Consider the following 14,220-nt stretch of genomic DNA (forward strand, 5'->3'; position numbering starts at 1 on the left):
TTATCAGAAAATCTGTTCTATGTAAATTCTTAGGCAGTATAACAGGTACTGCTCAATTGCCCTCCAAAAAAGCATTATCAATTTGCTGTCCTGTCAAGTGGTGAGTTTCCTTACAAAGTCAATGAATACTTTTCATTATTAAAACATTTTAGTATTTTTCCAACGTGGTGTTCCCCCTTGAGAAAAAAAAAAAAAGGCATATCAATTTAATTTGTGTTTCATGATTACTCAGTTTTAGTGTCTTAGATTTTGTGACTATTTGTAGCTCTTCTTCTGTGAATTAGTTGTGCATATGTTTTGCCCATTTTTCTTTTTTTTTTTTCTTTTCGGCTTTTATTTTAGTTTCAAGGGGTACATGTGCAGGTTTGTTACATGGATAAATGGTGTGTTGCAAGGGCTTGAAGTACAGATAATTTTGTCACCCAGGCAATCAGCATACTATTTGATAGGTACTTTTTCAATCCTCACCCACCTGCCACCCTCCACTTTAAAATAGGCCCTAGTGTTTATCAGGCCCTTCTTTGTGTCCCTGTGGACTCATTGTTTAGCTCCAACTTATAAGTGATAACTGTGGTATTTGATTTTCTGTTCCTGCATTAATTAGCTTAGGATTATGGCCTCCAGCTCCATCGATGTCACTGCAAAGGACATGATTTCATTGTTTTTTTATGACTGCATGGTATTCCATGGTATATATGTACATAGTGTATATGAGTCCTTGCCACATTGCTTGTTCTTGTTGGCTTTGTGACATATCAGATGATTGTAAGGGTGCAGCTTTATTTCTGGGTTCTCTAGCCTGTTCTTTTGGTCCATGTGTCTGTCTTAGGACCAGTACCATTACTGTTTTAGTTACTGTAGCCTTGTAGTATAGTTTGAATTCAAGTAGTGTGATGCCTCCAGCTTTTTTCATTTTTTATATCTGCATAGTATTCAATGATGTATCTGTACCACATTTTATTTATCTGTCTACTGTTGATGGGCATGTAGGTTGATTCCATGTCTTTGCTATTGTGAATAGCACTTTAATGAACATACAAGTGCATGTGTCTTAATGGTAGGATGATTTCTGTTCCTTTGGGTATATAACCAATAATGGAATGGCTGTGTCAAATGGTCATTCTGTTTATTTGAGAAATCTCCAGACTGCTTTCCACATTGGCTGAACTAACTTACATTCCCACTAGCAGTGTATCAGCATTCCCTTTTCTCCACAACCTCACCATCATCTGTTATTTTTTTACTTAATAATAGCCATTCTGTTGGTGGAAGTGTAAATTAATTCAACCATTGTGGAAGACAGTGTGGTGATTCCTCAAACACCCAAAGACAGAAATGCATTTGACTCAGCAATCTTATTACGGGGTATATACCCAAAGGAATATAAATCATTCTATTATAACCACACAAGCATGAGTATGTTCATTGCAACACTATTCACAATAGCAAAGACATGAAATCAACATAAATGCCCATTAATGATACATTGAATAAAGAAAATGTGGTATATATACCCCATCGAATACTATGCAGCCATGAAAAAGAAGATCATGTCCTTTTCAGGGACATAGATGGAGTGGCTGGCCGTTATCCTTAGCAAACTAACACAGAAACAGAAAACCAAATACCACGTTTTCACTTATAAGTGGGAGCTAAATGATGAGAACACATGAACATGTAGAGGAGAGCAACACACACTGGGGCATATTGTAGGGTGGAGGGTGGGAGGAATAGGATCAGGAAAAATATAACTAATAGGCTTAATACCGGAATGATGAAATAATCTGTACAACAGATTCCCATGACACAAGTTTACCTATGTAACAAACCTGCACCTGTGTCCCTGAATTTGAAATAAATTTTGCAAAAAATTAAAAAGTATCAAAAGATGTACAGTTATGTTTCCTTTGACATTTGGTCACCCAGTTTACTTCCACAAGCTCAGATATTGTGGTTAATTTTAAATATTAAAAAAAAAATAGCCATCCTGACTGATGAGAGATGGTGTCTCATTTCGGTTTTGATTTGCATTTCCCCAGTGATTAGTGATGTTGAGCATTTTTATATGCTTGTTTGCTATATGTATGTCTCCTTTTGAGAAGTGTCTGTTCATGTGCTTTGCCCATTTTTTAATGGAGTTGTTTTTTGCTTGTTGATTTGTTTGAGTTTCTTAAACATTCTGGACATTAGACCGTTGTCAGATGCATGGTTTGCAGATATTTTCTCCTGTTCTAAAGGTTATCTGTTTACTCCATGGGTAGTATCTTCTGTTGTGCAGAGTTCTTTAGTTTAATAAGGTCCCACTTGTCGTTTTTTATTTTGTCACAATTGCTTTTGGAGTCTTCATCTTGAAGTCTTTGCCTGGGCCAGTGTCCAAAATGGTATTTCCTGGATCTTCTAGGGGCTTTGTAGTTTTCGGTTTTACACTTAAGTCTTTCATTCATCTTAAATTGATTTTTATATACGGTGTAAGGAAGGGGTCCAGCATCAATCTTCTGCATATGGTTAGCCAGTTATCCCAGCACATTTTATTGAATAGGGGGTCCTTTACCAGTTGATTGTTTTTGTCAGCTTTATCAAAGATCACGTGGTTGTAGGTGTGCAGTTTTGTTTCTGGATTATCTAGCCTGTTCTATTGGTCTATGTGTCCATTTTTGTACTAGTACCATCTGTTTTAGTTACTGTAGCCTTGTGGTATAGTTTGAAGTTGGGTAGTGTGATGTCCCTGGATTTGCTCTTTTTGCTTAGTATTGCCTTGGCTATTCGTGCTCTTTTTTGATTCCAAATGAATTTTAGAATTTTTGTTGCTAATTCTGTGAAAAATGTCATTGGTTGTTTGATAGGAATATCATTGAATAGGTAAATAGCCTTGGACAATATGACCATTTTAACAATATTGATTCTTCCTATCCATGAGCATGGTATGTTTTTCCATTTGTGTCGTTTCTGATTTCTTTCGGCCGTGTTTTGTAATTCTCATTGCAGAGATATTTTACCTCCCTGGTTAGCTGTATTCCTAGATAGTTTGTTCTTCTTGTGGCGATTGTGAATGAGATCACGTTCTTGATTTGGCTCTCAGCTTGTATGTTATTGGTGTATACAAATACTGATTTTTGTGCATTGATTTTTTTTATCCTACAAATTTGCTGAAGTTGTTTATAAGAGCTAGAAGCCTCTGGTCAGAGACTATGAAGTTTTCTAGGTATAGCATCTCTATATTATTCTTGATATAGTATTTCTGGGTATAGTATAATCTGTGAAGAGAAATAGTTTGACTTCCTCTCTTCCTAATTGGATGCCTTTTATTTCTTTCTCTTGCCTGATTGCTCTTGCTAGGACTTCCAGTACTCCGGTTAAATAGGAGTGGTGAAAGTGGGCATCCTTGTCTTATTCTGGTTCTCAAAAGGAATGCTTCCCCCTTTTGCCTATTCAGTATGATGATGTTGTCTCTGGGTTCATTGCCCATTTTTCTATTACGGTCTATGTCTTTTTTTATTGATTGGCTAATGTTTCTTATTCTGTTATACATGGTACAGATATTTTCTTCTAGTTTGCACTTTTTTGGTTTATGTCTTCTTTCTCCACAACACATTTTAATTTTACTCTAGTCAGTTGTGTCACTGTTTTCCTAGAGTGTTTCCCATTATGTGTTACAAAGTTAGTTCTTGTATCAATTAGAGTCCCATGAGGAAAGAGAAATCACATAGTAACTGGAATAGGGAAAGTTGATTATTAACCAAACCAGGGATTCGAGTAACAAGATATTGGCTAGTAAGATGTGAAGACATCCTTAAAGAATATAGGAATAGCTATGCCTATGGCTATAATAGATCATCCCCTTAAGCCTGTCCCCTCCTCATTCCTGCCTACAGGGCTGAGATCCAGACTTTGTCAGAGCGTAGAGAAGTCACTGTGGTGCTGTGCTTGCAGAATTTGCTGAAAATCTACCTTCCCAATTTGCAGGAGATCCATCCCCTAGGGTGCATGGGGAGGTATCTTGATCAAGAGAATCTGCTATGAAACTGCCCCAGGAGTATGCTAGGGAACCTAATGGCCACTAGGTGCTGCTGGCTGCATGAACTGTAGGACCCTGATACTGGAAAAGCCACCTGGGATGCAGGAACCTAGAGCTAAAGCCACCAGTACATGCTATAAGATCTTGCTAGGAAGAGCCATAGAAACCAGGAAGAAAAGCACCTTCAGCATGCAATATCTCTTTAGCACACTCTACTGACAAAGTTTAACATGGTGCTACCTGGCAAAGGAAAAATATTTTAAAGGTCCAGCTGCATATTCTGTGGAGCAACAGTGAAAGAGGAATTGGAGATAATGGGTAATAAAGTGATAAATTGCACTGATAATCACTTTAGTAAACCTGGATTTTACTCTTGTGCATGATTTGAGATAATCTTAAACAGTATTTTTTTGTACAGATAAAGCTGGAAACAATTTAAAGATCTGTCAATAAAGAAATGATTGAATAAACTATGGTACTTCCATACTGTAGATTACTATGCAGCAGTAATAGGGGCATATCTACATATATGTACCAATATTGCAAGCTCTGTGAATCATATTGTTGAAGGAAAGGTGACATAAAATTTTAAACTACAAAACACTACTATATATTACAATATGTATACACACATGCACACACACACACGATGTATTCAGAAGTAGGAGTCCTCATAAGATTATAAGAATCTTTTTATTAACATCCATGTACAAACTAATATTTAGTATACCAAAACACCTAATGTATCTTAACTGTATTAGAAAGATCTTCATGCAATTTTTTTGCTCTGTTCTAGCTAACCTTTTAGTTATAGATGGCACAGAAATAAAGCTTATCTCAGGCCAAATAATTCAAACCTCAAATTAATAAAATTCTTTGCATTTGTAACTTCACATAATAAAAATCTGTGTGTGTTTTGTTGTTCTTTTAGGCGGAGGTTGAAAAGATAATTGCAGTTGCCTGGGACATTTTTCAACCCCTTCTTTTTGGACTAATTGGAGCAGAGGTATCTATTGCGTCTCTCAGACCAGAAACTGTAGGTAAGAATTTAAAAGTGTATTTTGTTAAAATTCACCTTTTTTGGTCAACCTACTTACCAATAAAATCTACTTTATATATTCAGTTGAAATATCTCCAGTTGGTATGTGTACAGTGGTTCCTATTGTCAAAATTATATAAAAAGTTAATTATGATCTAAGTTTTTTAGAGTAGTTGGTTAGAAAATAATGCTTGTTCATCTAAGACAGTATATTTTACACATTTAATATTGTTCCTTGTATATAAAAGTGACACTGCTGACCACTACCCAGAAAATTCAGGCCTTACAATTCTTTTTCCAAGGGTAAGAATATTCATCTAGCCTTGTCCTGAACAAGAGTGAGAATTTTAAAGACAACTATTTAGTTCTATAGTTTGTACCCATGGGATAGAAATGCCTGGTTGTTCATTAATTATTTTATTTATTCATACATTCAAAAGCCATCATATTAAAACTCTCTTGATTCAAAACACTGCACTTAAAAATTAATTTGCATACATGTACTCATTATTTCCTCCTTTCCTTCCATCACAGTATTCTTCCATCCATACTAGGAATCCCATCTCTGGCTACCTCCTTCCGAATCTTCTGTATGGATTCTTTCCTTTTCTCATACATCGTAAATATCCATATCACAATTTTCTTCTCTTCAGAATTTAGTCTCCAATCTCTCTTACCTTTAAAAAAAAATGCTTCTCTTCTGACACATGCTGCAACATGGATGAACCTTGAGAACATTATGCTAAGTGAAATAAGCCAGTCACAAAAAGACTAACCCTGTATGATTCCACTTACATGAGGTATCCAGAGTAGTCAAACTCATAAATGGTACTTGCCAGGGGCTGGGAGTAGAGGGAAATGGATAGTTGTTGTTTAATGGTTATAGAGTTTAAATTCTGCAAGATGAAAAAATTCTGGAGATTGGTTGCATAATAATGGGAATATACTTAATGATACTAACTATACACATAAAAATCATTAAGATGGTGAATGTTGTGTGTATTTTACTACAATTAAAATAATGTGTATTAAAATAATATGTTAAACTTATATATATATATATATATATATATATATATATATATATAATTTCTCTATTTCACTTTCCCCCATCTGTACCATGCTACCTCTCTCATCTTCTTTTCAGACTTTTCAAAATAGGTCACTACATTCCCCTTTCCACTTCAGTTCCCATTTCCTTCTATACATTTTAGCGCAGCTTCTGCCTATCACACAACCTGCCAAGCTCTCACCAAGGTAATATTGCTAAATCCAGTCTTTGCTTTACTTGATCTCTCAGCAGCATTTGCTGCTTTTGACCCTCTAACACTTCTTTATATTAAGTTCTTAAACTTCTTATTTCCCAGGGCTGTTTGAGCCTTTCCTTACACCACATGTAGCTTAAACGCTGCCCTTTATCAAAGTTCTTTCCAAGGCCTTCTGTGCCTCTGGCTCTATATCACTTCTCTAACCTTATCTATACTAGTGACATCAACTGTAAACTGTATAATTCCAAACTATTTATCTCTAAATCAATATATCCAGTTGTTGATTGGACAGCACCACTTGTATGTCCTGTTAAACTTCAAACTCAAGTAAAACTTCCTTCTCATCCTCTTCTCAAACTTTCAATGTTTCCTTCTGGGAATGGTATCACCTCTTTATCTTGTACTTCAGGCTACAGATATTTTTGAATACGTTCCAACCTTGAAGAAATACCTTTCAACAAAGAACCACAGAACTTTCCCATAAAAAAGCCATCTGGGGCGACAGAGCGAGACTCCGTCTCAAAAAAAAAAAAAAAAAAAAAAAAAAAAGCCATCTGGCAGATTTACAACGGATCCTCCCGCTATGTCTATCTGATGTTTTATCAACCCTTTGAATTTGAGAAAAGTACTTATCCTTTCTGAGTTTCTGGTTTTTTCAACTATAAAATAATACTTATCCCACCGGTTGTAAGGACTAAGTAAAATAATACATTTAAAGCTTAGTACAGCACTTGGCACAGAGTAAACACTCAACAAATGTTACTTTTTAAAAAAATCACACTAATACTCAGGAGTCATCTTAGCTGTACCATTCTTAGGTCCAGTAGCATGCAGCAGCACTAGTCACAATCCCTTGTTCGGCAAATGATGATGAACTTGTCTTTATCAACAGAGTTCTACAGGACTACATGGAGTAGCTGTATATGTTAACCAGGGATAAATGGGACCAGTACGACCATTACACATCAGTATGGTGAAACAGTGGTAGACTGCCAGTGTCTGTTTTGATTGGTCAGTGCCCAGCCAGCTCTGATTGGCTAATTCCCTCCATACTGGCTCATAAACACTTTGGATATCACTTCTGGTCTTATACCCTGTAAAGAATTATTGACTTTTTGGGTGAAAATATTACTTTTCCCTCTTTTATGCCCTCAGTTTGTTTATACCTCACTTCCTGTATAATCTACGAATTAGTTGTTTATGTTTCTGTCTTCCTCTGACTTTCAGGCAAAGTCTATATATTGTACATTTATGTGTACCCAGTACTTAGTTTAAAGCTTATTACTTATCATTTAATCATATCATTTAATAAATTCTTACACACATGAAAAAGCATGGTTCTTGCTATAAAGCATAATACATATATAACATTCAAATCTTCCATATAAGAATTCAAATATGCTTAATTTCTGGTTTTAATCTAAGGAAACACCTTATTTTAAACAAATTGCCTGATTGATCCTTAATATTAATTGTTTTTATATATTCTGCCTAAACATTTTTGTATTTGTAATTTTTTAATGCTTTAAAAATTATTTCTGTTGATGGTTATTTTGAATTAGTTACCATGAGATACAGTTTCTCTCCTGGTATTTTATTATTTCTAAAAATTGAATATTTCTTACAGGCCTTTGTGTTGCCACCGTAGGCATTGCAGTATTGATACGAATTTTGACTACATTTCTGATGGTGTGTTTTGCTGGTTTTAACTTACAAGAAAAGATATTTATTTCTTTTGCATGGCTTCCAAAGGCCACAGTTCAGGTATGATGGATAGGATGGCTTAGTATTTTAACTGCTATTTCTGCATGACACCTTGAAATATTGAATCAGAGGGCTTGTTTAAATTTAGTGAAAATAAATAATTGAAGTGGATGTGTGAAAAGTTTATCCTAATCTATTCTTTAAAAACTGTATTTTTGGTATATTCATTCCTTAAATGTGATAGCTCATTAAATTTCCTTAGATCACCAGGGTACAAGTAAAAATCCAGTAAATCCCTATTCTACTAGAAAGCAGTAGTAACAGGAGAGAAGAGTTTGAATTTCATCAGTCAGCACTCTCTAAGTCACCCAAGGAAAGAGTTGTTAACTCTTTTCATGTTAATAGCTTCCAAGAAAAGAATAAAAGAGAAATAACATGGCCCCCTTAATGTTTGGAGATATTTTAATGTTAATATGATTGACGATCAGTTGAGCTTGACCAGAGTCTTTGTATGTAATGGAGAAAAGATTTATTGAAAAACAACCTAGAAAGTAGTTTATTGATTTCCTAGATTATTAGTTGGTATTAATTATTCAAAACTCACTGAACTTCCTGGCAAATGTCTCATTCACTTAACCAAAAATTTGTGCATTCTAATAAACATGTGATAAATAAAGCTATTATAGATAGGTGCTTGAATTTGTTGACCATGCATTTGTTAGAATACCTATGATTGCTAATTAAGTTAGAACTATATAGATTATGATTTGTTGCAAATGTGATGTATCTTTGGTTGTATAGTTTCAGACTAATTACATCAAACAACATTTAACTGTTTTGTCCCAGATTATTTTATAATTAAATATTCAAATTTCTGTTATTAAGGAATTAAAATCAAGGTTTTTCACTTAGGAGGCTTTGGGGGATGTGTATGCTCAGTAATTATATTCCAGATTTCAATTATATGCTCTTTGCATTTGGGCATTACTCCAGAATTTCCCCCACCCCATCAGACTTTAAAAAATGTCTGAAACATAATGGCTAAGAGTTCTATAAAAAGGTCTCTGGACAGCAATGTGACCAACCAAACTTTGGGAGTTCTATTGTAGAAGGGAAAGGGGGCATTCAGGTTTTTGTGAGCAATTAGTACTTTCTGCCATTGTGTCAGATGCACACTTTTCTTTCTCATTGTCTTAGAGGCTTACATTGTTCTCTGTGGAATAAGGGAAAACCAGATTAATTAATACATTTTTCCCATCTGCACTGATAATATTGCATTTTACCTCTACAAGAAACCGAGAATTTTCATAATACTTTCCAATAGATACATTCCAAATAAAATATTTCACCAACTTGTGAGGCAAAGAGTTGACCAAATACCTAATAAAATCAGCATCAAGTTGTCAAGGTGTCCACTATTTTCATGTTTCATGATGTTTGACAATGAGTTTAAGCTCTAAAGTAATATATATTTATTTAAAATTTAACAGTTTTCAGTAGGTATCACTGCATGTTTTTCATCTTATTTTTTAGTTCCAGATTCCTAAAGATAAAAGGAGATGACCAATAATTTTCATCTTTATTCAGGAAAAATTTAGTACATAGAACTTTATGTTATATTTAATTAATATTGTGAGTCTGGATTTGCTTTGTGTTTTGAAATGTATTTTACTGATATTTATGTAACCCTACCTTACACAGATAGGTACAAATGAGTCATCAGTATGTTCCCACACAAGGGCAGAGAGAGTTTTTAAATCATCAGAACCAAGCTGAGCTGGGCACAGTGACTTACACCTGTAATACCAGCACTTTGGGAGGCTTAGGAGGGAGGATCACTTGAGGCCAGGAGTTCAAGACCAGTCTAGGCAACACAGCGAGACCCTGTCTCTAAAAAAGTAAAAAACCAAAACAAAAAAAACCTGCAATACACTTTGAAAGAAGACTAAAAGAACTTTCTTAGTTGAGCAAAAAACCAAGCAATTTGCTTTTGCAAACAATAAAAAAATTCATTTTTTATATGTGCTTGTCTTATCATGATTTCATCTTTACCCTTAAACTTTTATAGGCTGCAATAGGATCTGTGGCTTTGGACACAGCAAGGTCGCATGGAGAGAAACAATTAGAAGACTACGGAATGGATGTGTTGACAGTGGCATTTTTGTCCATCCTTATCACAGCCCCAATTGGAAGTCTGCTTATTGGTTTACTGGGCCCCAGGCTTTTGCAGAAAGTTGAACATCAAAATAAAGATGAAGAAGTGCAAGGAGAGACTTCTGTGCAAGTTTAGAGGTGAAAAGAGAGAGTGCTGAGCATAATGATCAGAAAGCTGCTACTTTTTTCGAGATGCACATTGAAAAGTGTAGCTATTTCTTTAAACGGCATTTTTAGCCCTTGCTCTTTCCATGTGGGTGGTAATGATCTATATCACCAACCTTAATCTCTCTACCTTTTTTTTCAAACACCCCTTCATCATCCATCTTAATTTGCATAAGAACATATCTACTTTAATGTACTACCACAGTTTACAGTTAACATGGGAAAGACCAGCTTCAGTATCCTCTTCAGCTAGGATTGCTCTTTTACCTTTCACAGTTTCCTGATTCATATTTGCCCAGGCTCTGATGCTTTGAATTGGTTTTGGCTCCTCTTTTTTGGTTTTGTTTTTGTTGTTAAACATCATAATGCAGTCGCTCATGAATTTCTACCCTCGTTTCCCTGATAATCTGCCTTTTCTCCATTTCTCCTTCCCTTACTATCTTTCTTTAAATTACTGTAACTGATTGGTCCCACTAAAATTTTAAAGTACATGAAGTATCTTCATTGGTTCATCCTCTTGCCCCCTCCAGATGTCAAAAAACTTTATCCTGCCCCCTAGCTGACCACGCAGATTCCTTTATTTCAGCCGCCCATGTGAGTCTACCTTCCCGTAAGGAGTGCCCTAATCCAGCCCTTTTTTTATTTGTTTCTTATGACCCATATCTTTAGGCTCTTCCCATTTCTAGTTGGGAGATAGGTAAGTTTCAAATCTATGCCAGTCTCATGAATATTACATTAGGGTAATGTGCTATAATGAAGAAACAAAAAATACAGTGCTTAAAAGAAAATAGAATTCTATTTCCCTCTAATGAAACTGGCTGGTTGGTTAATACTAACAGGGTTACTCTGCTCATGACGTCTGCTCAGAGTCCCATGTCTTTCTGTCCTGAAGCTCTGCCATGTCCTAGCTTAGGACATGGCTTAACTTATTTACGCCAGAGGTTGCAAACATTTTTTGTGAAAAATCAGACCTTGGCGATGACCTTGAGCAGTAGGATATAAATAACTCCCACAGGCTTAGCGTTCTAATAATGGAACACTAGGCATAAATGGGTTAAAAATGGATCTCTACCATGTCTCCATTCTATCAAGAAAAATGCAAGTATAGCAATGTATTTTTGAGGAAGGGATGTGGAAGTTGGACACATCTCTTCTCCTACATTTATTGGTAATGATCATATCCAGCTGTGAGGCAACTAAGTGTTGTCTCTAGGTAAGCATTCATACCCCTAGGAGGAACGGAACATCAGATTTTCGGGGCCAGAGTTTCCACTGTGTTGGATGTTACCATCACTTAGTAGCATATTCTTACATGCAAACAAAAGCTTTTGAAAGACATTGCCTTAAACCAAAAGAGTGACTTCTGTGGCAGTAATTTCAGAAATTGTGACTTGCCAGGAGAGAAAAATATTAGAAGAAAGACTTACCTGCATAGGTCATATTTTATCCTACTTTGTAACAGGCCATCTCTGCTTTTGTGTATCACTTGTTAAGTTCCTCTTCACTCTAGGTCATCTTCTGTGTAGTTACTGAAATAATCACATTCACATACAGTTTACAGTTTTTATCATGTTATCTGTGTACCTGAAGTGTTTATTATATACTTGTCATATCCTATCTAAACTCCTCGACCTGGAATTCAAAGTTCATTTTAATTTTGAAGCAGATATTAAATATGTATTAGATTAATGAATTATGAATATCCTAATCCCACCAACTTGATCTGCGTAATAAAGCCCATTCCTCTCTTCATTAGACTTCTGTTTGAGCCCTATCCACCATGGCTTTCACCTCTATTCAAAACTAGTTTAATATTCACTTCTCCTAAATAGCCTTTAATTTTATGTCAGCTTGACTTTGGTTACCTATGGTGCTGTATTCCTTTAATGTTTATGCTCTTGGTTTGGACTTGATTAATTTATACCAGAGGTCAGATAAGTGTTTTGAACTGAACTTCATTGGTTAAGTGCACTTTGCTGGAAGCACCATAAACTTAATAATCATCTGGTCCTCTATTTTTCCTGGCTTTAAAAGTAGATGCATCCAAAAAATACTTACTGAAAGCTTTTGAGATCCAGGCACATCATCAAGAATAATATTGTCCCTGTCCTTAAGGATTTAACAGTCCAATAGAGATGACAGACAATTAAACAAAAGAATGCAAAACAATATGATAAGTGCTATTATGCAGGAACTACAGGGGTGCTAGGGATCTCGTGGCAGGAGCATTCAATCAAACCAAGGGTGGTGGAGTTTAGGCACAGCTTCCTAGAGAAAGTAGGGTATTGGCTGAGGGATGATTAGGACTTAGCCAGCAAAACGGATGTGAGACCAAAAAGTGTTACACTTCATGCTGTTTCCCAGGTCATCAGTGGCATTTTCTCCAAGTAACAGGCTTGGAATATTTATTAACTTATACAAATACAGTTACTATAACTAAATGAGAATGCTGTTGAATAAGTTTAGGGCCCCTAGGAAAATTAGAAATGGAAGTCCACAGAGTATAGAAATGATTGAAGGACACCTCAAACAGCCACTGCCAATACCTGTTTCATTTTGCAGGTCATGCAGCAGGCTCTTTTCTACCTCTAAGAGGGTAGCCACCATCTAAATCTCTGTGACTGCCCAGTGCTGGCCTTTTGACTTCCTCTATTGGATCTCTGAAATTTGTGCCTATTCCTCGAAGCTCTTTGTAGGAATTTATTAATTGCTATAAGACTATGTTGCTGTTATATATCATGGAGCTGGTGAGGTCAAGAATGACAGAGGCTGACCATTCAGCAGGGCTCACCATGTGAAGGCCAGGGTTTGTTGCCACATGGAAAGTCACATCTCTTGACTTGGTTGGTGAACTTAGGGTTAACCTGATAGAGTACTGACCAACCCAACCTATCCCCACTTAAACCACAGATAGAAACAATTACTCTAACTTTTGGGCCCCTTATACATACTTCTGTCAGAGCACATATAACACTTTTTAAAGTTTATTTACATGTTTGTCTCTTTATTAAACCAGCTCCCTATGGGTAGGAACCTTTTCTTAGTTATCCTTGAATCCTCAGCATTTTTCACAGGACATGAAACACAATAGACATTTAATAAACATTTACTGACTAAATCTGAGAGTAAGGGGATCCTCTCTCAATATCAGAAAGCTACTTGCCACACAACAGTTTGGATCTTAGTCTGCTTAGTCTATCTTAGTCAGCTTGGGCTGCTATAACAAAATACCATACACTGGGTGGCTTACACAACAGAAACTTATTTCTATTAAAGGTTGGAGGTTCAAGATCAGGATGCCAGCATTGTTGGGCTCTGGCGAAGTCTCTCTTCCTGGCTTGCCAATGGCCACCTTCTCACTGTGTCATCACATGACGCCGAGAGAGAGCAAGCAAGCTCTCTGGTGTCTCTTCTTATAAGGGTACTCTGATCATATCATGAGGGCCCTATCCTCATGACCTCACCCAAATCTAATTGCCCTCCCAAATCCTCATATCCTAATACATCACATTGGAAGTTGGGGCTTCAACATATAAATCTGTGGGGAAGGACATAATTCAGTCCCTGAAAGAAGTATCGTGTTTCTCAGGACAGTATTTTCCTCTGTGGTATTAATTCCCAATCACCTTGATTGACCTTGATGTCCTCAAAATTTCCTCAGGTATACATTTGCAAATGATCTCACCCACTACATTCTTTAAAAATAATATTGATTATTTTTTCTGATTATAAAAACACATTTTCATTGCAGAAAATTTAGAACACAGAAAAATACAAACAAAACTGAAACTAATATCAACATCTATTTTATTTTGATTCTTTAAAATTATCCTGCAGTTTTGGGGGATGTATTTTCAGAAAGATATCAACTGAAT

At 35.9% G+C, this 14,220-nt stretch overlaps 1 protein-coding gene across 8 annotated transcripts in view; it reads left to right on the plus strand.

Annotated features, from left to right (window-relative positions):
• LOC105486335 (solute carrier family 9 member B2) overlaps positions 1-14,220 on the plus strand; it is a 57,321-nt gene that overhangs the window by 40,943 nt on the left and 2,158 nt on the right. For 5 of the 8 annotated variants that reach the window (XM_071093239.1, XM_024794257.2, XM_071093240.1 and 2 more), the window contains 3 exons: positions 4,947-5,055; positions 7,950-8,086; positions 10,095-10,318. In XM_071093239.1, coding sequence (XP_070949340.1) covers positions 4,947-5,055; positions 7,950-8,086; positions 10,095-10,316 — 468 coding nt within the window. In that variant the 3' untranslated portion in view covers positions 10,317-10,318. Of the gene's footprint in view, positions 1-4,946; positions 5,056-7,214; positions 7,871-7,949; positions 8,087-10,094; positions 12,098-14,220 lie in introns of those variants that run through there. The other 3 variants (XM_071093236.1, XM_071093242.1, XM_071093241.1) reach the window with 3 other exon arrangements.

The sequence above is a fragment of the Macaca nemestrina genome, chromosome 3 (assembly GCF_043159975.1).
Source record: "Macaca nemestrina isolate mMacNem1 chromosome 3, mMacNem.hap1, whole genome shotgun sequence".
NCBI lineage: Eukaryota > Metazoa > Chordata > Mammalia > Primates > Cercopithecidae > Macaca > Macaca nemestrina.